This window comes from Erpetoichthys calabaricus, chromosome 4 (genome assembly GCF_900747795.2).
Source record: "Erpetoichthys calabaricus chromosome 4, fErpCal1.3, whole genome shotgun sequence".
In the NCBI taxonomy this organism is placed as follows: Eukaryota; Metazoa; Chordata; class Cladistia; order Polypteriformes; family Polypteridae; genus Erpetoichthys; species Erpetoichthys calabaricus.
The window spans coordinates 273,395,484-273,421,161 of record NC_041397.2 but is presented as its reverse complement, the minus strand read 5'-3'; the positions used below and the strand labels follow the sequence as shown (position 1 = coordinate 273,421,161).

General features: G+C 36.7%; 1 protein-coding gene across 7 annotated transcripts in view; it reads left to right on the top strand.

Moving 5' to 3' along the window:
- The window catches only part of mid1 (midline 1), a 652,072-nt gene that overhangs the window by 607,058 nt on the left and 19,336 nt on the right, over positions 1 to 25,678 (top strand). For all 7 annotated transcript variants that reach the window (XM_051926812.1, XM_051926811.1, XM_051926813.1 and 4 more), the window contains 3 exons: positions 449 to 592; positions 6,292 to 6,453; positions 21,683 to 21,890. In XM_051926812.1, coding sequence (XP_051782772.1) covers positions 449 to 592; positions 6,292 to 6,453; positions 21,683 to 21,890 — 514 coding nt within the window. The remainder of the gene's footprint in view (positions 1 to 448; positions 593 to 6,291; positions 6,454 to 21,682; positions 21,891 to 25,678) is intronic.

The window sequence follows — 25,678 nt, the reverse complement described above, 5'->3', positions numbered from 1 at the left end:
ACAGTGTTCAGTCATGACACTCACATCAGTGTGGTGATCCTTTTGTGTTTATTTTTTTTTGAATAGAAACTAAGTTTGACTTTGTAATAAATGTGAACAGAATTTACATTGAGCAGTTTTCATGATAAATTGTGCACACTTCTGTTGGCATGGTGGTAGGGTGGGAAAGTTTAGGTTGGCAACACTTTGATAGTAAATGCATGCTCTGTTGTAGTTATAGATATCTCACTGATTAGTTGTTCCATTATTGGTCACCCATAGCTCATTTTGGATATGCAGGTTTGATCCTGTATAACATTCCTCTGATTATGCCACTGCTTTTGCTTAGAGAATTTTCCTTACTACATAAGAAGTGTTGAACTTAAAGAAACAACTTGGGTGACTTTTCATTGTGTCAGTAAACACTGTTTCTTAGTCTTACATGTTTCTTTTTCTTTTTGTCTTTCAGCACCCAATCCCCCAGGGATTCGAGAAGAACTGTGCACAGCATCTCATGACACAATCACTGTCCACTGGACATCAGATGATGAATTTAGTGTTGTTTCTTATGAACTACAATATGCAATCTTCACAGGACAGGCCAATGTAGTTAGTAAGTATACACATGTTACACTTCAGATATCAGCGAATTATGTATTTTAAAGTTTCTTCCACTTTTAGTTTGCAGTAGCAGTAGTCATCAGCTATTACCATCTCTTACCAAGAAGAAACATCAGACTGTTCTGTCACAGCTCCAGGGACTATAGTTTGACTTCTAGCCTGGGTGGTGTGTATGTGTGGAGTTTGTTCATTCTTCCCATATGTATAGATATATCCCACATTTACCTTTTGCTTCCCATGTGTGTTAAGGTGAATTGAGCATTCTTAACTAGTCTAGTGTTGTAATGATGTGTATCAATTCAGTGATGGGTATTCCCTTTTACTCTTTTGTGTTGGGTAGACACAGATTTAGAAAATGGAGAAGTAAAGGTGCCTAAAGCAGTATAGTACATGTCTGTTCTAAAACCAGATTCTTAGTGGAAAAAAGCCCCAGGAGAACACATAGGAGAATTTCCCTTGTGGAACAAGAACCTCTGCTTTATCTGTCATTTAATGATACAGTAACTGAACATCTATCAGTAAGTATGAGTCTATGCATTAGTGTGACCTATAATTAAGCAGAAACTTATCTAAGGTAGATCTTTGCCAGAGTTAGCCTCTGGTCCTCCAAGACCCTATAACAGAGAATGTAGGTTCAGAACAAGGAACGCTGAATGAATTGCCTCCAAAGTTTATCCCACCCATAATTATTTTCTGTCTATTGCATGATGCTGCTGGGGGTAAACCCCAAATCCCACACAGCCTGTAATGTTAATGTGGGTTCTGGAAATGGATGTAGACATAGCCTTGTTCAGGGTTTTAGGCATGTTTCTCTGTCATAAACCATATGCCCTTACTATTGACCATTTCATGGCAGGTAAACACCATTAAAGATTTTGTAATAGGAAACGCTATCATGGCAGGCTTTCACTCCCATAACACTCCACAGGAGGCAAAAGAAAAAAAAATATGGCATTTCTATTATCAAATATAAACCAAAGGGACAAGTGATTTACTCAAAGTAAAAATAAAGGAAACTAAAACCATGCAGCTGCTCTGGACCTGCCTGAACAGGTATGTAACCCCTGTCTACTTGATGGCATGGCAGCTTTCTGCCTTGGACACTTCAAAGTACCTCACGAGAAAGCTGACTATCTATTGTCTTCTTTCTTTCTTTCTTTCTTTCTTTCTTTCTTTCTTTCTTTCTTTCTTTCTTTCTTTCTTTCTTTCTTTCTTTCTTTCTTTCTTTCAGATATTAGTCTCTCTATAGTTGAGTGTTTGCTATCTCACTTCCAAACTTTAAATTCTATACACACAGAATTCAAACAGCATTTCTTGGATTACATTTGGTATTCCATTTACCTGAGGGACAACAGGATAAGGCTGTTTGTGGAGGCTGCTGGTGTGCCTGCACCCTTGAGCATTCCACTGCCCAAATACAGGGATACCACAGCTTCTCTTCTGGGACTCTGAATCCTCTAGCAGCCAGAAGACATTATCATCTGTGGCATGTCCTACATGACTTTACATCTTCTTAGTTTAGTTGTTTTCTGCTGGGTCTCCTGCCCCTAGTCTTTTGGGAAAGTGCTGCTTGCTCTTCTGCCAGCTTAAGTAACACAGAACATGACAAAATAAGAAGACTAGATGCTGAAACACATTGACAAGCAAGAAGTAATTGTGAATATAGAGCAACTGAGTAGCAGACAAACACAATGGCTCATAGGCATGCAAGGCAAAGTCCAGGATGCAGACTGCATGAACACCAAAGAAACAAAAATCCATGGCAACAATTGAGAAGATCGTCAAATAGTCAATACTTCCCACTATATGAAAGCATTGCCTTTGTATCCATACATCAATATTTCTTTGAAGACCACTACTTAGCAAAGTTCCATCCGCAATCTTATCAATATCAAGCTGTATTTTTTCACGTTGAAAACAAGAGTGTGTTACTAAAATAGTAAAGTTCTGCTTGTTTTATATGTGCCACTAGAAGTTATAGCATACATTATGTCTTCTAGAAGAACTAAAAAGAAGTATCTTTTTGGAAAGCATTGCAAGTATCAATAGTTTTTTATCATTAATTCAGCTTTTATTTGGAATTTAGTTTAGGACCCAGGGTCCACATATTTGACTAGTTTAACAATATTTAACCAAAGAAAAAAGCACACATTTTGCCTGTTTTGAGCAAACTAGATAACTTGACATGTGCGTTATATGAGTAACATAGTATGTTTTCATGAATATTTTTAAATTGTCTGTTGCTGACCAGCATAGGCCTCCATGGACCATAAAAAATATATCCTTTTTGGGAGGAGTACATATAACTTTTTTCTGGAGCTTTGGTGCTTGACACATTCTTGCAATCTCTTTTAACAAAATGCCATCAAGGAGAGAGCTTTTGAAGATCTTTATTTATCGTTATTGGTTGTACATAAGGTATTCTAATGTGCAACCAAAATATTCTTTTTTCTTTTATATTCTAAAGAAGAATAAAAGGAACTGCAATGTCCTAGAATGACAGATGAGCATATAAGCCTGGGGAAATTTGAGTTTAAATGGATAATAATGCTTTATTCTTTCCCTTGCCCAGTTTTGGTATTTTTAACATTTCTTTGCCACAAATTGCTGCTTTTGCTTTGCTTCATCCATTTCTGATATGTTTTTGCCAAAACTCTGAAAATACATTATTTTGAGAGTGTGTTGTAACTGTACTGTGGTAACAGCAGAGTAGAGTGTTCAAAAGGACCAAGAACTATAATGATGAGTACCGCATACTGTTGTATTGTCATATAAACACCCAGTTAATTGGAAAATTGTTGTTTACAGTGCCTCAAAATAGTATTTAGCCATCAAAATATTTTTCACATTTTGTTATCTCACAGATTGTGTTGCCTTGGCTCTCCATAAAGGTAAGTGGAAAGGCAAATTAAATGAAAAATACCAAAAAATGTCAAAAAATTAAACAAAATGAAAGATGTAAATTATCAGATTTTAAAGAAGCATTCATCCCTTTTGTTATTTTAAGCATCATTTTTGCCTCAATACAATGCTATACATGAAAAACCTCCCCAGTTTGTTAATGTTTTTAACCTGTGTCAGAAATTCGTGTTTCATCTCATTTAAATGAATCTGTGAATTTTCTGACTCTCTTTAAGGTCTCAAATTATAGTAGAGACTTTTAATTGAAGATATTTCAAAATAAAGACAAAACATCATTCTAAGCAAGTCAGTGATCTGATTTTAAAGAACCACAAGGATGGTGAAACGTACATAAACACTGTAAGGGCATTGAATGCATCTCAGAACTCAGTGAATTCCATGTACACAAGTGGAAACACGATAACTGCATCTGAACCTAGTGACATTAAGGGTGTGTGTTTTGGAAGCTACTGCAAGACCAGTTGTGACTATGAAGTTGTAGTTCAGTTAACACTGATTTTTGTAGGTCGACCAGTGTTATTCCCATTCGCGAAAACTAAAACAAAACATGCCGTTAATGAAAAAAATATAAATTTTGTTAACTTAAATTAAAATAAAAACAAATGTTTGAAAACTAAACCTCAGCAAAAGTGAGAAAATAAAAATGAAAAAGAAACTACATATTGTAATTTTAATTTTCATCATAGTTGTCTTTTAGCATGATATAAATGAGAATGTGCAGTTGGCGGCATATGCATTATTTAAAACTGCACAGTCATAATATTAGTTTAGAGAAAAGCATTGATTTGTGCGCATGTGCAAGAACCCCTCACAGGTGGCGTTGGAATCTGTGGATTTCATTGGTCATTTCAGCTATCAGTCATCTTTCCCTTCTTAAAACTGAGAGTGAATACCAAAGGCGCATCACTGACCAATGATATTGTGTAGACTTCATTGGCTGTAACAGACTGCCAGTCACAAATGCCCCGTTTTCAGCTAGTGGTAGGCAGCATTCAAAAAACTTCAAGGAAAAGATTCCTAAAACATGCCACGTTACTTTGGAACATACAGCTAAGCATTTTGAAAACTAGAGCAATGAAATATTTGTCAAGCATGCAATCAGTGTTATCGACCGAGCTGACGTTACACATATACTGTTAATTTTAACCAGGTCATTAAAACAGATTTTTCAAAGTGAGCGGTGTGGTGTCACAGATTCCTTTCCCACTATCATCAGAAACTTCTCTATGTAAAACGCTCCATCAGTAGGAAATGGTCGGTTTGCTCTAATCTTAATACTATTTAGAATGCCACAGTATTGCAGAGTTTTTAACAGGAGATTGTGACATTACCAAGCTGTGCCTGGGAGTTCATCAGCATTCTTAATTCTGAAGTATGCCATCCCACTTACAGTTTATTTTAGCAAGAAACTCACTCATACCGTATTCATTGTAACTTATTGTTGCAGGTTATTGTAACATCAATATTTATATTCATACATACTGTATACAGTAATCATACTCAAACTGTGTTTTTTTGTTCATGGCTTTCTTCTCTTTTCCTTCTTGTTTCTTAATCTAATTTAGGACTTTCAAATATTTATCTATGCTGTAGTGTTTAATGCTTGACATTATTTTGTATCCTGTGTTATTAATGCTGTCTTTACCTTTATGCCTAATTTATTCCTTTGAATATCTGTGAAGCAATATGAGCAGGTTCTCCTCATGTGTATGTGGAATGAGTGTGCGTAACTTTAGAGATTGTTTTATAGCTGGATATTCAAAGTAAGTCATTAAGCTCTTTCAATTGCCAAAATCCTACATTACATGTTTACATACATCTTCCAGGTGAGGCTCAGAGGAAGCTACCCAATGTTTTCATGTTGTTATAACAGATGTTCAGTATTTAATGTAAGTGGTATGCTTGTAGAAATGCATTTACATACATTGGAAAATGTTAATCTCTGTTTCTGCTATTACTGTTAATAACACAGTTCAAGTTGTGACTTCAACAGTATTTCAAAAAATAACCCAAGTAAGAACACCTTAAAAATATACAGTACTCTTTCTCAGTTTCAAAATAGTTAGATGACATGTAGTCAGCTTCAGGAATCATCAAAAATTACCAAAGTAGGAGCATATGTGTGTGGTGATCTTACTGTATGCAGTGGGAATCTCATAAATAAAAAAGAAAACATTTTTGAAATTAAGTAACCATTTGCTTAAACTTTTTGCAGGTTAAAGTAACAGATTAAATCAAAGCACACTACCTATGTGCTTCTTGCATTTTTTTATTATAATGGAAGTTTTAAACTGTCACATTATCATGAGAAAATGCAGTGCTGTCTCTGGCAGTAAAATTGTATGAATCAGATTGACAGATACAACATGAATGATATACAATTTGACAACTGTAAAGAAAACTGTGTTTTTACACTTGCAAATATCTGTGTGGACATTTTTGGTGAGTAATACAAAACTAATAAAACAAAAGTAAAAGTTAATTGCTGAAAACTAAAACTAAATAAATCTAAAAAATTAATGAAACACTAAATAAGGACTAAAATTAGAAAATGGCAAAATACTAAAACTCAAAAAATATTGTAAAACTATAAAACACAGACATCAACACACCAAATTATTCCACAAGATCAATTCAGCTCTCCGCAGCTACTGGGCCTCCAGAATATTTCTCCCTTTGGTGAAACCTAAGTTTGTTTGAACTGTGAATCTTGTTCATTAAATGCTAAAGGGCCAATGAATGACTCAAAACATTTGTCTGTTCACACAGGTTTATGTAACTCTGCCGACAGCTGGATGATTGTTCCTAATATTAAACAGAACCACTACACAGTTCATGGACTACAAAGTGGTACCAAGTATATCTTCATTGTCAAGGCGATCAATCAGGCAGGTAGCCGGAGCAGCGAGCCAGGAAAGCTGAAAACTAATAGTAAGTGTACAGTAGTGATCAATTTAATGGTTGTTTTCTGGGTTTACTTAGATGGGCTGACAATTAATTACAAATTGTGGAGCAGGGGGATTTCAAATCTTGACTCAGAGATATGTTAGAAACAGTAGGTGAAATGGAAGATAACATTTTATATTTTCCTGAATGGCCTGTCTTTGTATATGTTCTTTTCAGGTCATAAGTTCCCTGCTGCTAGCTAATTTGATGATCTTACCTAGCTAGTAATCCAACAAATGCTAAACGCCTTTCCAAAAGTTTCCTAAAAACTGACAAAGCTGTATGGAATAATCATGGATAATCAATTTTCTTTGGAAAAAATGTCTATACTTAATCAGTTCTTAATGGCATACCTGATTTTGCCTCATTCTTACATTTCCTTTACTCCACAAGCTGTGGCTTTGTTTGAATTTAGTGGTTTAGTTTCATGGAAACAGAGAGTGTTACACATCATTGGTCACTCAAAATACGAATGATGCCCATCAAGGTGTTTACAGTATGTGACCTCTGATGGTTGAGGAGTCCTAGCCGCTCCCCATAGATTATGGAACACTGAAGTGCAGAGGTTCTAGGAGTGGCTTGTGCATATTTCAGAAAGACATGCTTTGGTAGGGTTGGTGGTGGGAGAGTCGGTAACTTTGTGCAGTAATGTATCCTTAACTATGTGATCTTTTAAGTGTCAGATACCTTTACAAAGCTAGTTTTCAAGTTTAAACTTGTCTAAAGCACTCCAACTTATTTCAAGAGGTTGTGCCACTCCTTCTGCATCTCGGAAGATGAAAGTAAATAATGATTTCTGAAATGACATTTATAGAATATTATTTTTAATATTTACTGAGCTCTTACTTGTACCTGATGCTGTCAAGCAGACTCCAACCCCTCGCTACACAGTATTGGAAATGAATGAGTAAACATATTATTATTATGAAAATGTACTACAGTTGTGTGAACATTTTACTGGTATTACTCATCTTTATTTGTATTTCTGAATTTGTTTGATTTGGTTTATGTAGAAAGGTTTAAAGGTGAATGCAAAAGCCACGAGACAACAGGAGTCTCAGAATAAATGTTGTTGCCTTTTGTCTAGAAATATGGTAATCTAGTGAAGAGCCTTCCTGTATATAATGTAAACAGTTGAATATATACAGTATACTGTAAAATCAATTGCTTGTTATTGCACTGTAATATTGTAATGGGAAAAGCTAATTAAAAATTGATGCATGTTGTTGGAAATAGAAGGCTTTAAGAGTTTGATTTAAATTAACAAGCTTGTCATGAGTTTCTGAGAGTCTGAGTGATTTTTTTTAGAGAGCACTGTATGTTTTTTTTCCAATTGGCAGAGGTTAAATTTCCCTTTATTAATTGTAGTTATAGTGTGATAGTCCTGACTTCACATCCAAATATTTATAAACCAAAACCAGAACTAGTCATGCCCAGTAAGTAAACAGCAAACTTTTTAACTTAAAACATCAAATCTAAAATAGAATTTTCTTTCATGTTTGTCCAGATGAGACAAAACCAAAGATCAAGTACAAAAGTTCTGAGCACATCACCCTTTTAAAGGACAACCAACATCAATAAATGACGTTCATTCTGGTAAATGAGTGTGCATGCTCTAATGCCAACAGTTATTTTGGAAGGTGGGGTGTATGGTTTATGTCATCAGGAGAAAAGAATAAGTAAACTTCCAACCACAAAATAAAATTGGGTATATTAATGTGATCTTCGGGGTAGACAGTCAAACTCTGAAAAAAAATCTAACTTCAAATCATTATTAAAGTTGATCTCAATAAAACCGTCTATAATTTTACAAATTGAAAGTAATATGTTTAAAATGGACAGAGTAAGAAATGAGACAATCAAAGATAAAACAAAAGTGGTAGTGATATCTAAGAAAGTATAGAAAAGTACTTAGGTTGAAGTGGTATGGACATATGATGAGGAGAGACAATGAATATGTGGCCAAAGGAGTGATGGGAATGGAAGCACAGGAGAAGAGAAAGCGAGGGAAGCCGAAGTGGCGGTAAATGGATAAAGAAAATGAAGATCTGAAGGGTAGGGCTTGAATGGCGAGGATGTGCAGGACTGAGCTCTATGGAGAAGGTTGATCAGCCACTTTGACCCCACATAGAAGTTGGAAAAGATGAAGAGGAAGAAGATTAACTCACATTAAGAAGAAGATTAACTCACATTATTTTTTCATGTCAAAAATGTGTATTCCTTTGGTAAATAAAGATTGCTATTTATTTGACAATTATGAGTGCCCCCACGCTACTGAATAGTACTGATCAAACAATGAGTTCCAGTACCACTGATTTAGAAATGCTGTTTTAGTTTTCTTCTGTTCTTTGGACTATGGAACAAACTCAGAAATTCAACAGGATAGACTAAAGCTCTTATTAGAGCTAATCTACCAGAAATGTAATAATTATGCTACTCTGATGGTGAAACTACAAGACACCATTCAGTCATAAAAGAATTCTCTTTTTAATTGTTTTTCTTTAAGCAAAAGTTATGAACTTGAGTTAAGTGTGGCAAAGATTTGTCTGTAAGAGTTATGTTACACAAATATGGAAACGCAGAAGGCACCTGAGGCCAAAGCGAGTGTGTCGATAATGGTAATAAAATCCATCCATTATCCAACCTGCTATATCCTAACTACAGGGTCACGGGGGTCCACAGGCCAAATCCCAGCCAACATAGGGTGCAAGGCAGGAAACAAACCCCAGGCAGGGCGCCAGCCCACCGCAGGACACGCACGCACACACACACACACCAAGCACGCACTAGGGACAGTGTAGAATCACCAGTGCACCTGACCTGCATGTCTTTGGACTGTGGGAGGAAACCCACACAGACATGGGGAGAACATGCAAACTCCACGCAGGGAGGACCCGGGAAGTGAACCCGGGTCTCCTAACTGCGAGGAAGCAGCACTACCCACTGCACCACCGTGCCACCCGGTAATAAAATAATTATGATTTTAACTAGAACATGTCAGTCAACTCAGAGAGACAGTTATTTCAGATAGATAGATAGATAGATAGATAGATAGATAGATAGATAGATAGATAGATAGATAGATAGATAGATAGATAGATAGATAGATAGATAGATAGATAGATAGATAGATAGATAGATAGATAGATAGATACTTTATTAATCCCAAGGGGAAATTCACATACTCCAGCAGCAGCAGCATACTGATAAAGAACAATATTAAATTAAAGAGTGATAACAATGCAGGTATACAGACAGACAATATCTTTGTATAATGTTAACGTTTACCCCCCCGGGTGGAATTGAAGAGTCACATAGTGTGGGGGAGGAACAATCTCCTCAGTCTGTCAGTGGAGCAGGACAGTGACAGCAGTCTGTCGCTGAAGCTGCTCCTGTGTCTGGAGATGATCCTGTTTAGTGGATGCAGTGGATTCTCCATTATTCTTTATGCTGCTTCCCCAGCACACCACTGCGTAGAAGAGGGCGCTCGCCACAACCGTCTGATAGAACATCTGCAGCATCTTATTGCAGATGTTGAAGGACGCCAGCCTTCACCTACTAGTGCATAAGACAGACCCAGTTAACTTACACTTAAGCAGTACTTGGTTAACGCTTGTAGGTTTCCTATATTCTTTCTGCTCAGGCACATGTAATTGAATGCCATTTTTGAATAAAAGCTTCTGCCAAAGCCAAATAACATGAATTTGTATTCATTGCCAGTTCGGAATTGGTTTCATGTGAGTGTGGGTGTTTATAAGGGTGTTATGTTATGTGAAGGCTCAGAGGAATGTGTAGCTTTCTTGAATACTGGGTTTTTTAAATGAATTGACACATTTCATTTGCCCAGTAACACAAACATTTCCAGTACTATACAACTTTAATTTTCCTCATAGAAATAACAATACAAAAATTCTTCATTGGGTTACCCTTGTGCCGTACTTCCAGATCTGACAGACTAAGAATAAAACAGTGACCAGGAGATGAAATATAAATCAAAGTCAATATCAATTTCTAAAACCAGAGAATTTGTCCTGTCTTTTATCTGAACCAAGGCTGAGCAACGTCAGTCCTTGATGGCCACATTGGCTGCAGGTTTTTGTTCCAACCCAATTTCTTAATGTGAAGTCAATTATTCTTGATGCACCACTTATTGCTCAAGCAACATTTTTATGCTTCTTTTTAGTTGTCTCACTTCTTAAGATTTTGAACCCATAATTGTTTGTTTTAAACAGTTGCAAACACTGTTTTCAATTGTTCCTTACTAGCAATAAGTATGGAATTACAGTTCTCTGTTTAATTTGTTACCATTTATACCCCTTTGTTTTCACCGTGAACTGTCTGGTTTAATAAAATATACTTGTAAGGGAACTGAAGAGAAAAAAGTGAAGGACTGAGAATAACTCATCTGTTTTAGGCTTTGAATCATTTGCATGGTATACTTGGAATGGAAAAAAAAATCTATAATGTAAGAATGACCGATAATTCAGATTCAAAACAATAACAAGCCATGAAATTGAATAAGATCTGTTACTGGCAAGTATTGGTTCCTATTTAAACAACTGGTTTGGAATAAAAACTTGCAGCCACTGCAGCCCTCCAGGACCAATGTTGCTCATCCCTTTTCTAAACCGAAAATTGAAGTTTCACAATACAAAGCAAAAATCTTTAATTTGAGGATCCTAACCAACAAAAACCAAAGCTGACTCAAAGAGATTTGTTATGACTTTCTCACAAACTCAGATAAAGATGGTTCGTAGGTGCTAGTATTTAAAGCGCCGTGCTAATGATGTTATAATCCACATCTTTCGAGATAAGCTCCCTAGCGACCCACCATTACATCAAGGCAAAAGTGTCTCAAAAGAGAAAGAGGTGAATCAAAATCAACATGCATAGCTATTATTAAAACAAAAATAAGAAAGACAGAAAATAATTCTGCTTATAACAAACCCCCCAAAACCAGGAAAAAAAGAACACAAAAGAAGCAAAGTAAAGACAGGAAAAATCTGTAACACAGATGTTGCATAATACCTTGACCACAGCTAATTATAATTAATTATGAGTATTGCCCACTAAGATGTCAGTCCAAAAAAACAACTTGTTTAGAAGAACTGACTTATTCAGATTCATCTTAATTATTGATCAATAAGATTTGGAGGCACATTAATATGTAAAAAAATTAGGACTAACCAGGCTTGTCATAGTAGTGCGAAGAGAAGGCCAAATATTACTCCTCTTTCCCTGATGATGATGAAAGACAACCATCTTCTGAGACAAACACGCAGCAACCGCATGTGGTTTCCTCTTGATAAAACTAATTAGTGGGTCACTGACCTATTTTGGAATCATTGTGATGGCTGCGACAGGACCCAAGACTTTTCTGTTCCTGGTTCACACCAGCCAGTGCTCCCTGATTTTCTGTTGTCTAATGCTGAAGCACCGCAGTTGGTGGCCTGGACAATGATGAGAATGACACTGCAGCTTGTAATTGTGGCACACTCTGGCTTTTACTCAACAACACATTAAAGAATGAGGATGCACTGTACTTCTTGGTGCCTGCTGAGCTTATGGACATCCTTCTGTCTCAGTTGACACTGGGAAAGCTGTTCATGCAGTCGTGAGCTATCATATATTACTAGACGACAGTCTTTGTTCCCATTGTCACCCAAAATTGAGTTTCCCCAGAGGAGACAAATTGTCTTTTTCTGTAGTTCACCGGGCAATTTCAAATTCAAAACGTTATGCCTCCCTGATAGCACAACTTTCACTTTATTTCAGGTTGTATCTACCTTGTTTTGAGAACAGGTAGATGAAGGCCAGAATGATCCTACAGAAATAAAAACATTTATCTCACAAACTAATTCAAACAAGAAGTTATCCTCATTGTAGCAAATCAACTAGATGCACATGGCGTGATTTAGATATGAACACCATGGTTTCTGTTTAGTGTGTAGGAGATATTTCAACACTATGAGTGAAATGGCCAGTCCATAAGGTCTTTGTGACAAGATTCTGCATAATGATTTACATTTTCACCCCAAAGGGGCTTGACCCCCTCACTGAAGATGAACACTGAAAATAAGCAATGCTGTAGTGAGTATTGCACTATTGATCTCCACTTGCTTTTCGTTTACAACTTCAAACACAAACATCTTTATGAAGCACTATGTCAGTATGCACGTTGCCCCTTAGTGCCTCCCAAATACAGCATAATTGCTCACATATTAACCTTCAGATACCATACATACACTCAGGGAAATGTTTAATGCTTATGCAAAAGCCAATACTTTTCATTTTTTATTTAAGCATTGAAAGGTAGGTTGTATTTTCAGTCAAAACTCCAGACATTGAGGTCTGCCCTGAAAATACACAGACATTTCTTTCAAACTTGCTACAATATAAAACATGCTCTTTGGTTTCTTTTTTAAGTGCACAGAAGCATCAGACAAAGAAACAATGTAAAATATTTATAGCTTGCACTACAACCTACAACTCTCACTGTTTAAAAATTGAACATCTGTAGGTGTTTGGAAATGTGTGTGTAAGGGAAATTTTTTTCAGCCAGTTTGGCTACATTTGTACCATTTCCAATGTGCAGACAACAAAGTATAAATTTCTTGCTTGACCTGATTCCATCAATATTCCGTTGATCTCGACAAAATGTTTATTTAATCAGCATCTGCACTCTTTTGACCATATGTGTTCACATTCTATATTAGAAGATTGCCTGGCAATCATAGACATCACAGACATGTGCAATTGCATGGATTATATAATGAAAAATTGCCAAGAATATGATTAAAGAAAAATGAGAGTAGTCAAATTATTAAAATCATTGCTAAAGCTGCATGTCATTTCTCTTTAGCACCTCCTCTTACCTCACCGTTCTCCATGTAGCATATTGTGCAGTTGTATAGTGATAATTGCTGCCTGCACAAAGAAACCTTCACGTACAGATTTTATGTTGCATACACTTAAAAATAATGTTTTTAAAAATGGCACTATACCGGAATAGATGATTCTTTGTAGAACTATTGCACAACAAAGAACCATTTCATTTAGGGAAAAATTCTATGCACGTGAAATTGGTTCTATGGGCTTTAAAAATGTTACCAATACAGTATGTTAATAAAACAGAAATCTTTAATGTATAGGAGGCCACCTAGCAGGATACTGACAGCTCGACAAAACCTGCCTGTGTTACTGAATGCAGCAATACTCCTATGAAAACCATTACTTCGTTACCAGTTCACAAATCTTTTACAATGTCTTCATGGCTTTTTGTGGAACCTGCTACAGATAAATAAATAAAGGTTCCTTCTGGAACATTCCTATGGATGGTTCTTTTGGGAACCAAGAATGATTCCTGTATGGCATTGAAAAACCAGTCTAGCACCTTTTTTTAAGAGTGTAAAGAGGGTGACATGGTGGTATAATTGTTGCCACTACTGTCTTAAACTTCCAGGTAGTGTGTGTGTGTGTGTGTGTGTGTGTGTGTGGAGGTCTAATAGCAACACTAAATTGGCAAGAAAACAGTAGAAACATGTTTCACTAAATATGCAGTAGTACTGACTAATAATCTAATATCGTTAAACAAAATCCTTGACTGAAGCCATGCGGTACAAAAACCAAACATAATCCAAACCAAAATGAACAGAACACTGCTAACAAAACAAATGCCCAAAAATCAATTTTGAGGAGAAATATACGGAGGAAAAGTAGGACAATGGCTGAAAATAAAGCCTAAAATAGTCCCCAGGAGCTATTTGTGAGACTGATTAAAGCACTTGAGTCTGGTACCAGGACCCAACCTGTAACCTAATTAGGCAAAGCACCCCTCAAGCGGCAATAAAATCATTAAGAATATAATTAACTGAAAAAAGAGAGGACATGACTAAACAAACAAAGCAAACTACAAAGAAGATAATTAACAATCACAAAATAAAAAAAAAATTAAAAACAAATCTCAAGAAAAGCAATAAAAGAAAATTACAAAAAACAAAAGGTGATGCAGCGCATGGACTGGTCAGGGGCGTTTCTGCCATGCACTTAATGCTGTTGGGATGGACTGGGCCCCAATAAGTGTATTGGAACACAGTAAGCATGTTCAAAAACTGACTGCATTAATCGATAACAAAGCATTATATTCTCAATCAAATTCATGGTCATTGAGGTCTGGATCCTATGTTGGCAGCATTTGGTGCAAGGCAGGAAACAACCATAGACATGATGCCATTTAAATCACAAAGACTATTTAAAGGATTAAGTAAAATTGTAATTAGTTAGTGAGGTAATAATCTGTGAATGTAAAAATGCCCTGCAGTGGACAGGCCAGTTCCTGCTCTGTGCTCGATTCTTTGTGCTCCATCCCAGTAACCGTGTACTGGAATTACATCATGTAGAGATTTTGAGAGTGTGCAGAGCAGTGGGTTACTAATCTATCTCAGGTTGGTTCTTGAATGATTGAGGGAGTTTTCCCTGTAGTACTTGCCATTCATGGTCGGTTTCCTGTCTTGTGACAGTTGTGGGACTGGCTACTGTTATGCACTGCTGTGGGTTACAATAAATGGATGGAAATATTCAATTAGAAGAAAGATAAAAATGATAGTCATTATGAACAATACTTCATATCATCCATATGATACACTAGCACTGAGTATGTTTAGCCAATAAACTGTTCAACAGAAGTATTTCAAGAAACGTTACTGGGGCTCCTTCATACTTTCATCAATGCACCTTATAATGCTTCACTGTGACTGTAACTGTGACTGCACTTTTATTATTAGAAGTCAGGCGTTTTCGTCTTCTTCTTTTTTTTTTTTTTAATTCTTGTGTGTGTGGTTGGAGGGGTGGAGCTTCTGCAAAAAGTTACATTTCCCCATAGGACAAATAAAGTTTTATCTATCTAGTAAAAAAAATATGCATTTGGTGCAGACAATAGAATGAACAATCAAAAGAACATCAAAACTGAACAAAAGTAGGAGTTAAAAACCCTGCATCCCATCCTGAGAGGAGGCATATTTTGAGCTTTTAGCAAATACTGTCTTTCCCCATCCCAAAGCAGAAGTGTTTTTACATTCATACTTACTTCATATTTCATGATGCAGTAACATCACCTGGGATAAACATCAATGGGGATGAATGCCTTGTGTGACAGCACCAGTGATGAGTAGCAATAAGCCTGATGAGCTGTCAGGATGCATTGACTGATCAGTCTCAGCTCAAGGGCCCAATAGCATGTGAATTTGGATTCAGATCACCACGTGGCAGGTGCAGATTCCCCTGCCAGCTCAGTGATCATTCCCAGCAACTCCACTACACCTGCCTGTGGGGCAGGTCTAAGAATCACAGAAACATTTCACTGGTATGGTTAAATAAATATGTTTTCAGATTCGCCATAGACTGATCTGAAATTGACATTTTTTGTCAGACAAGTCCTTATCTTCCTAAGGGTTCGAACTAACCAGAATTTGAAAAGTGACACCCTACCATTCAGTCAGGTAACACCACGTCAAACAAGTCATCTGTAAACTTTTTCTTCCTGTCAGGGTGAACCTTCATACTAGGGCTTTCTGTCCATCCTCAGGTGCCTGCATTATGTGAACCATTCTTATCTGTTTCAGTCAATATTCTTTTAATTCATAATAATTGTCATTTAAGTTAAAAGAAAACCGTAACAACATATTCCAGCAGTTAGAAGTTTCTCAGCTAATAAAGGTTACAAAAGTATGGCTTCAACAGGATCCACACAGATTGACATGACTAGGACATGACTTCTGTGGCTAGGACATACCACTCCCTTGTAGCAGTTGGTGTCATGCTATACAGTCATACAGAAGTGCTCAGTCAATGCTAGTGCACTGGGGTATTTTCAGTTTGAGCATCCTCTATTATATCATTTTGGCCATGCCCTGGACATATTGCTGAGGCTGACGTACACTGCAGGTGGGTTGCACACTAGCTATCTCCATTGCCTGATAAGCTTGTAAGTTTCAAAGCGGGCAGCAGTTTATTCTGCTAGGGTTCTCTTGGTTAGAGGGAGTGGCTTCCTTTTCTTAAGGTAGTAATTGAATATGGAGTGTTTTTTCTTTCCATTTATTTACAACATGTGAAAATCACCCTACTAATGACCCTGCCCACACGTACCTGGGTATTTTTTACAATGTAGCTTTTTGTGTGCATTCTGGCCTTTTGTCCACATGCAAACTGCATTTTAGGTCCCTGAAAACAGAGCTTTTGCAAAACTTCTTCCAGTGTGAAGACAGTACGAAACGCCATCTTCCCTGCTTACGTGTAGACAGTGAAAGCAGAGTTTTTGGCTTGTAATGTCAGAATGTGCGCTGGTATCTTTTTTGATTGACGTCAGTGTGTGCGCCATTATCTGTTTTGTTTACATTAAGCCATTTTGTGCAATTGTGGTCATAGCTAAAGTAGTGTTAACCTTGTTAAGAGGACTTTTTACATGTTTACATTTAAAAGTACAATTACTTTATCACTATATTGAGCAACAGAAGTGTCAGAATACACTACAGAAGTCACTGCTACAATCTCCAAGATGGCAAACGACTTTAGGTTGTCAAGACAGGTAGTTTCTAAAATAGTAAGGCAAGTGTGTAAAACCAATTACAGTCCACTTGGGCCCTGTGTGTATACAATTAGCTTTCACTGAGTGCAAAGTAGAGGAATTTGTAGTAGGGTTTCACCAGGACTCATGTAGAAATAAAACAGCCATCTACAAATTCCATGGATTATTGGAACAAAAAGAGGAGGTTTTCTTTTAACATACAAACCATCTGTGATTACATGTTCATTTATTGACGTCAGAGTGAATTGGTTGGGTAGTGTTCGTGACGCCCATATCTGAACACACATTTGGAAAAAAAAGGGCGATGGACATTAATCTAAATGACATTCCCTTTGTTATCTATGCCTGTTTCATGCTCTTGACAACAGATTTTTGTGTTTTTATGTGGATTGAGATTTTTTTTTAAAAATGGGGCGCACATGGACAGGATATTTTTTTTAAAAACAAAGGAGGAAAACTTCCATTTTAAAAAATACCCAGGTACGTGTGGACGGGGCCTAAGATTCATTAAAATAAACTACCCATAACAAATCCAGGAAGGACTCAACAGTTAAACAATGAAAGTGTCTTGTAATGCAGCCTGGTGATCAGTAGTTAGCATTGGACTTCTAGACTCAAATCGTGTCTAAAACTTGCCATCAAAAATTTGAACATTTCTCACTCAGCCTGTGGTAGACATTTTTCCTAGTACTCCATTTATTACTCTCCAAGATGTGAACGGTAAGTGGACTGACAATTCTAAATTAGCTTAGTATGCATGAACATGTACTGATACCCTGTTTATGGTTGACTGTCTTCCTTGTGCCAATGTATTACGGAGGTTGGGAAGCTGATGCATGGATGGAAAAGTATCGTAAAGGCCTGAGCCAAGCACCCAAATAAGGCTTGTGACTTATTATATGATATTTTAGCAGTTGTTCCGCATGATGCTTCTCAATCTGTTTCTCTAGTGGCAGGGATTGACCTAGATTAAAATTAAGTGAGCTCCTTATTTGGTTTGTGTCCTCTTAGTTATAGAACACATCTAAATGTCTGGAGATATTTTAAGAAAATACACAGTTTATGGCTTCTATTACCATAAAGACAAGGCTCCAGGGAGTTAATATATATTTTTCACTGGCTCATGACATGGTTTTATATGAAATTGTAGGTTTGCTCACTTATAGCGCTAACCTAAAACACATGAACTATAGGGCTTTCCTTTCTATTCCTTTACTTTCTTTCAAAATGTAACTACATGAGCTATTGGAGATTCTTTTCAATGCTTTCCTAAGCACTGCACTACATGAATTTCCATTTCATTCAGCGTTTCATTCTATAGTTGATGAACCATAGCAGCTTTCCTTAAATACTCATGAGATAAGGGGACTTTCTTTTGAATATATTAGTTCATGAGCTAGAGAGGCTTCCTTCTCTGTAACACCTTATATACACCATTACATAAGTTAGTTTATTATTTTGCATGCATAGTTTAATGAAATTCTTACTATTGCTAGTAACAGTAGCACCTTTCCAACAACAGAAAATCAATACAAACACAGACAAGTAATAACAACTTCAGATATTTAAATACAAGAAACAGTCATGCCCATGTCAATAGCTATTGGCCTGTGGATAAAAACTGCCCCTGAATTTCATGGTGTGAATGTGGATGATCCTGGACTTGTTTGTCAGAATTAAGTAGGAAGAAAGGTGCCAGTGCATGATGGCTAAGGTCTTTAATAATCCTGTTTGCTTTACAAACCCACTATTTGTTCTATTCTAAATAAAAACCTGTAATATGCTGTGCCACTTTCACTGCCCAGTGCAGTGCTTTACTGTCCTGAGCCATGCAGCTCATTTACCAGGATGGAGTGCAAAGAGCGAGGATGGACTCCTTAATTCGCCTGTAGATGTTGGTGAGCATAAATAGAGATGTCCATCTTAAGATGTCTTTGGAAGTAAAGGTATTTGTAAGACCAACATGTGTTGTGCCCAATTCAGGGTGTCAGTGATGGTCATGCCAAGAAATTTAAAGCTGCTAACCCTCTGCACAGTATCCTGTTTTGTGCAGGTGGGAGTGTTGTACTGCCTCCTGCTCCTTAAGTTTTGCTGGAATTAAAAGACTGTTATCTTAGCACCAGTTTGTAAGAAGGCAAATGTCATTTCTGTTTAGCATTTTATCATTGTTTGAGATCAGGCCCATAATAATAGATAGAAGTTTATTTGTCCTCAGGGGGAAATTTGGCTTTTTTACAGAAGCTCTTTAAGTAAATGCGTACATAGGTAGAAAAGTAAATAAATATACACACACACTTTGGTCCGAACACACATCAGAATAGCTATACAGTAATCCCTCCTCCATCGCGGGGGTTGCGTTCCAGAGCCACCCGCGAAATAAGAAAATCCGCGAAGTAGAAACCATATGTTTATATGGTTATTTTTATATTGTCATGCTTGGGTCACAGATTTGCGCAGAAACACAGGAGGTTGTAGAGAGACAGGAACGTTATTCAAACACTGCAAACAAACATTTGTCTCTTTTTCAAAAGTTTAAACTGTGCTCCATGACAAGACAGAGATGACAGTTCCGTCTCACAATTAAAAGAATGCAAACATATCTTCCTCTTCAAAGGAGTGCGCATCAGGAGCAGTGACTGTCAGAGAGAGATAAAAGCAAACAAATCAATAGGGCTGTTTGGCTTTTAAGTATGCGAAGCACCGCAGCACAAAGCTGTTGAAGGCGGCAGCTCACACCCCCTCCGTCAGAAGCAGAGAGAGAGAGCGAGAGAGAGAGAGAAAGACAGAGAAAAACAAACAGTCAAAAATCAATACGTGCCCTTCGAGCTTTTAAGTATGCGAAGCACCGTGCAGCATGTCGTTTCAGGAAGTAGCTTGCATAGAAGGTAGCAACGTGAAGATAATCTTTCAGCATTTTTAGACGAGCGTCCGTATCATCTAGGTGTGCGAACAGCCCCCCTGCTCAATCCCCCTACGTCAGGATCAGAGAAAGTCAGCGCAAGAGAGAGAGAGAGAAAAGTAAGTTGGGTAGCTTCTCAGCCATCTGCCAATAGCGTCCCTTGTATGAAATCAACTGGGCAAACCAACTGAGGAAGCCTGTACCAGAAATTAAAAGACCCATTGTCCACAGAAATCTGCGAACCAGCAAAAAATCCGCGATATATATTTAAATATGCTTACATATAAAATCCGCGATGGAGTGAAGCTGCGAAAGGCGAAGCACGATATAGCGAGGGATTACTGTAAAGCAAGAAAATTAAAAAGACAAAAATGTTCAGATTTGCCTGTCAGAGTCGCAGTGAGGCATTATGCAAACGTACTGCTGTTGGTATAAAGGAGCCCCAATTGAGTTTCTTGACACACTTCTGCTGAATAATTCATTGGCTGAAAGTCCTCAGTGTTAGTGTGCCAGAGAGAGGATGTGCAGCATTCAGTTTTATTTTAATTCTCTCCTTCACTATCACCTCTAGGGGGGTCCAGAGTGTGTCCTATAACTAAGCTTACCCTTTTAATTAGCTTGTCAATTTGGCAGGATTCTCCTGAAGCAATGTTACCTGCCCAATACACCACAGCGGAGAAAATCACACTGGCCATCACTGAGTTATAGAAGATGTAAAGGATGTCACACCCCGCATTAAACAAACACAGTCTCCTAATAATGGTGCTAGCAACAAATAATGTTGCTGGAGTAGTGTCTAGATACACGGTTTTGGGTGAACAAGGAATCCCAGCACAGTGCCCTTTGGAGCACCTTTGTTGACAATCAGCTTAGATGAAGAGATGCTGCTAATCTGCACATGCTGTCCAAAGTCGAGTTGCAGAGGGAGCATGGTGATTAGCTGTGATAGCACTAAGTGTTAAATACACAGCTAAATAGTTTAAAATAGTAATTTTTTGGCATGGGAGTTTGTATTACCCAGGATTGCCAGGATATTCTGAAGTTGCATTGTCTTTGGTTCTTTTGCAACAGTACATTAGCTGGAGGTTGTCCAGACTATTTGGAATATACTGTTTGATGTGTTTCAACAGTAGTCCTCCAAAGTATTTAACTGGAGTGAGTGGGCTGCAATCATTTTGACTATCCATACCACCTTAAATATCCATTAAGCTACAAGGACTCTCTTTTCAGTATTGCCTATCACCTTTTATCAGCACATCATATATTCAATACCTCAATTAGGAATGGAAAATTTCACATATATTATTTCAGTCATTCTGCTCTGACCTTGCACAATATCAAACCCAAGAGCTAAAAGGAATGATTGCAAACAGTCTTCTCAGTTTTTACACAAAGGGGAATAAGCAGATCATAAGCAATCAGTGAGTTCAAATGACACATGACATTCCATATCCAAATATAATTATGAGATGAAAAAGGAACTTGGAACAGCAATGAATATCTCAAATACCACTGCAAAATTACTATAAGTACTGTGTATATTGTTTTTAATCTAAGACTATATAGGCCTCCCTAGCAGTTATATGTGAAAGGATAATGCCTTGAAAGCAGAATCCCAAATTTATAAAAATTAAAGCTTTTGGTTACCGATTATTCAGTGCTACCTGCAAGCAGTTGAAAATAGCTGCAAAGTATGGCACTAATGTTGATATCTTTTTTTCCATTTCTTTTAGGTCAGCCTTTTAAATTGGACCCAAAATCTGCCCACAGGAAACTTAAAGTGTCACATGACAATCTAACTGTAGAACGAGATGAGACCTCATCAAAAAAGAGCCACACCCAAGAGCGTTTCACAAGCCAAGGAAGCTATGGAGTAATGGGCAATGTTTACATTGACAGTGGTCGCCATTATTGGGAGGCACTTATTGGAGGAAGCACCTGGTATGTAATTCATTAAGATTTAATTTTGAAGAGCTTGTATTGTGCAGGTTTTAAACCAAACAGTAAAACATTCCAGTTATAAAATTAGATACTGACTAGTGAACAGTACTTAATTAACAGGTAACATATGAGAAATTTTGCTACATCCATATTTATCTACCATTAGTCTTTTATTTTTATCATGAGATTGAATGAAGGGTATTTAAACCCTACCCAAGAGGAATTTTTGGTTTGTTATGTTAATATTAGTCGTGTTACATTGTGTTATGGGTGTCGGACCCATGGGTAAAGAGAGCAGCTCAGGGGTCAAGTTGGGAAGTAACAAAATGACTGTTGATTTAATTGCTCACCTGTTAATAGAATATGTTAAATTATTATTTATTTCATTGCTCTTTTTGGAAATGTAATGTGTTAAATAATGGACATTTTACTATATTTTTTCATTGTAAAAAGGTGTTACTGTAAAATAAAATTATTTAATTTACTACTGACAGGTTCTGTAATGGTTGTTTCAGTGTCCAATGTAGAAAGGCACTATATAACATAGTAATTGTTTATTTAATTATTCAGACATGCGCTTTATAAAATAATGATTGTTTATTTCATTTTTCACCAGTAGACAATGTAGTATGACAGTAGTTAGCACTGCTGCTTCACACATCTAACATCCTGAGCTCATATCCTGCACCCAGATGTTGTCCATGTGGTGTTTGCATGTTTTCCAGGTGTTATCCTCTGGGTACTCCAATTTTCCTCTCATATCTACGTAGATGTGCAGGTTATGTTACTTAGCAAATATATATTGTGTGGGTGAGCATGACTGGGCCTTGTGATGAACTGGCTCTATATCCAAGGCCGTTACCTGCCTTGCTTCCAGTGCTACTAGGAAAGGCTGTGGCCCATAAAACCCTCATTGGATTAAGTGGTTTTGAGAATGACTGACTGATTGATACTATACTTGCAGGTTGGTGACACAGTAGTTATCACTGGTGTCTTATGGATTCAGTGACCAGGATTCAGATTCTTAACCCAGTCATTGTCTTTTCTCCTCATGTCTGAGTAGATGTAAGTATCTACTACAAATAAATAACTTACTGATCAAGTGGTCAAATGCAATAAAAACCATGACCACTTAGACATTACATTATCAAGGCCGTCTTCCCTGTTGGATGCACTGCCATTGGATCCCTTCTCTTTATATTCATAATCCATTTGTCTTCATCCTTAGTGGGTTACAAATTCTACAAACAGCTTTGGCTACAGTGCAGACTGGGGCTGCCATGAGACAACACTACCTGTAAACCTCTGGCACTTCCACAGTTGACGCCAGTCTGAAATGTACACATAAAATACATATTTAAAATAAAAAACTAAGCTGTGAGGATATTGATTTCACATTTTCAACATCAGATAAATACATCTCCTTTTTCCAATTCCATACAAGCTTTAAAACATTTATATTTGGCCTGATGACCTTACTGTTGTATGTACTTGATTTTTAAGTCAGGCTCAGACTTAAAGAGTGTACTCTATGCACAGAAGTATATATTTAACAGCCTTATAACTGTATTTTAGTTTTAACAATATTTTATTATTTAATCCACTAAAATTATCAAATCAGAGTGAGACGTAAGAGAAGGAGCAACTCCTTTTTTAAGATAAATTCAAACTGCATCTCTGTTTGAAATGAAGTGTCTAAGCCAGTTAATTGTCATTAAAATCTAGAAATCAAAACTAAATTAATTATATTTATGTAAAGGCATATTCTCTTTATTTTAATTCATTGTAGTGCCTGGAGTAATAATGCCTTTATATTTAACTATGCAAATTGAGCCATAAGCCATGATTAAGATGCATGGTCATGGGATAAGGAGTGTTTGCACTAATCACTCCTTTAGAGACATGTGACATTTTGGAATTAGTCCTGAATTTCCTTGATTTTTGTTAGTGTACAAGGCATCTGGTTTTATGCAATGGATTATTAGCTAATGTACTGTGTATGTGAAAATTATTTCAAAAGGTTTATATTTTTTATTTGTAAATTGTTTACTTAAAAATCAGTAGATGAAATATTGTAAATGATTTAACATTGCAGAGCAATGTGAATTCCCATTTATGAGGTTTCTGAACACTGTGCTTCCTGGTAGCACCTCAGCCAGTTTCTGCAACTAGAGCTCGCTCTGAATGGTAGAACATGAGCAAATATTGTCTGCAACACAATATCAAAATTAGTGTTTTTTCCAATCTGATAAAGAAATTCTGCATGGATTGTATTCTTGCCTTCTTTGTGGAAGGTACTGTATACAATTAATATTACACAACTGTAAAAATTCTTGCTTATATCTCAGAAGAGGTAAACAATGTAGTTTCATTTTTATAGTAATTTAATACATACACTATGGCAAAAGTGTACATATAAACTAACTTTATATGCTTATGTCTATTTGTAATATTTTATACATATATCTATCTAGTTATTTATCCAGCTGTTTTTGAAATCCCTACTTGTTAATTTTGGGCATAGTGTATACTTGTGATTTGATTTTATAGCGTTTAAATATTTTTTTTTAATTCTAACAGTGCCATTTTGTATTCGGTCTCTTGGATGGTCACTGCCATTTTGTGGCTACTTCGGCGTGGCTGCAGCCTATTGTTTGCAATTGTTATGTCCATTAGTATCTTAATGATGCAGAAGTTATGTGGCAGCTTGTTGTCATCGTGTCCTTCCTATAAAACATGGTATCTATGTGTTGGATCTGTGTCTAACAAAAAAAATGCATCTTCAGTTCTCTTTCTGTTAGTGGAAACTAAAATGCACTTCCTTGAAGACTTTAGAGTTAGGGGTTCTAGTTGTGCACCTTGACTGTGATTCTGTTTTTTTTTTGACTCAGTTCTTAGTTGTGTCTTGGGTTCAGGCCTAGCCTGTTACTTATTTTTGATACTGCCAAATCTCTTTTGTTTGTACTTTTCCTGGTCACAAACTATTGTTGCATTTTTGGGGTGGAAAGTCATTAAACCCTAATGACAATAGTAATCACCACAAAAATAAACTAAAATGCAGGTCAAACAGATAACAATAAAATTAATGACAGCAAAATTGCAACAACAACATTTATTTCTATATATCTGACACCCATTTCATGCCCAACCTACCTGGAAGGGAGTCCCTCCTCTGAATTGCCTTATCAAACATTTCTTCATTTTTTTATCTCTATAAAGTTTTTTTGGGGGAGTTTTATCTTGTCTTCTTAGGGAGTCAAGGGTGGCGGGGCTGTCAAAAAAGAGGACATGTTAAAGCCTACTGAGGAATTCCTTGTGTGATTTTGGACTATATAAGAAATTTGTTGTTGTTGTTGTTATAGCACATTTACATATACAATATGTTGCTAAAAGTGCTTTACAAGATGACAAAGAAATAGTTGCAAGAAATGAACAAGTTAAATTAGACAAGAACAAAAATAAGTAACAAAAAAACAAGTTTTTATATACAGTATAATATCATGTTTAAGCCTCTAAAGATAAATCCCATTATAAGGTCAGATGGTCGGGAAGTTAGAAAAAAAGAAAAACTGGAGAAAACATCAAAATCTGTAAGGGCTCCAATGCCCAAAGACCACCCAGCCCCTACTACGCAATAGAAACAAAAACAAAATGATCAGAACACTTAAAGGATCCTGCAGTTTATTTTCTTATTAATAATTTATTATCTTAACTATGCACACACACAAAACAGGGTTTGAATTTATTAGTCTATGATGTTATATATACTATACATGTAATATATATGT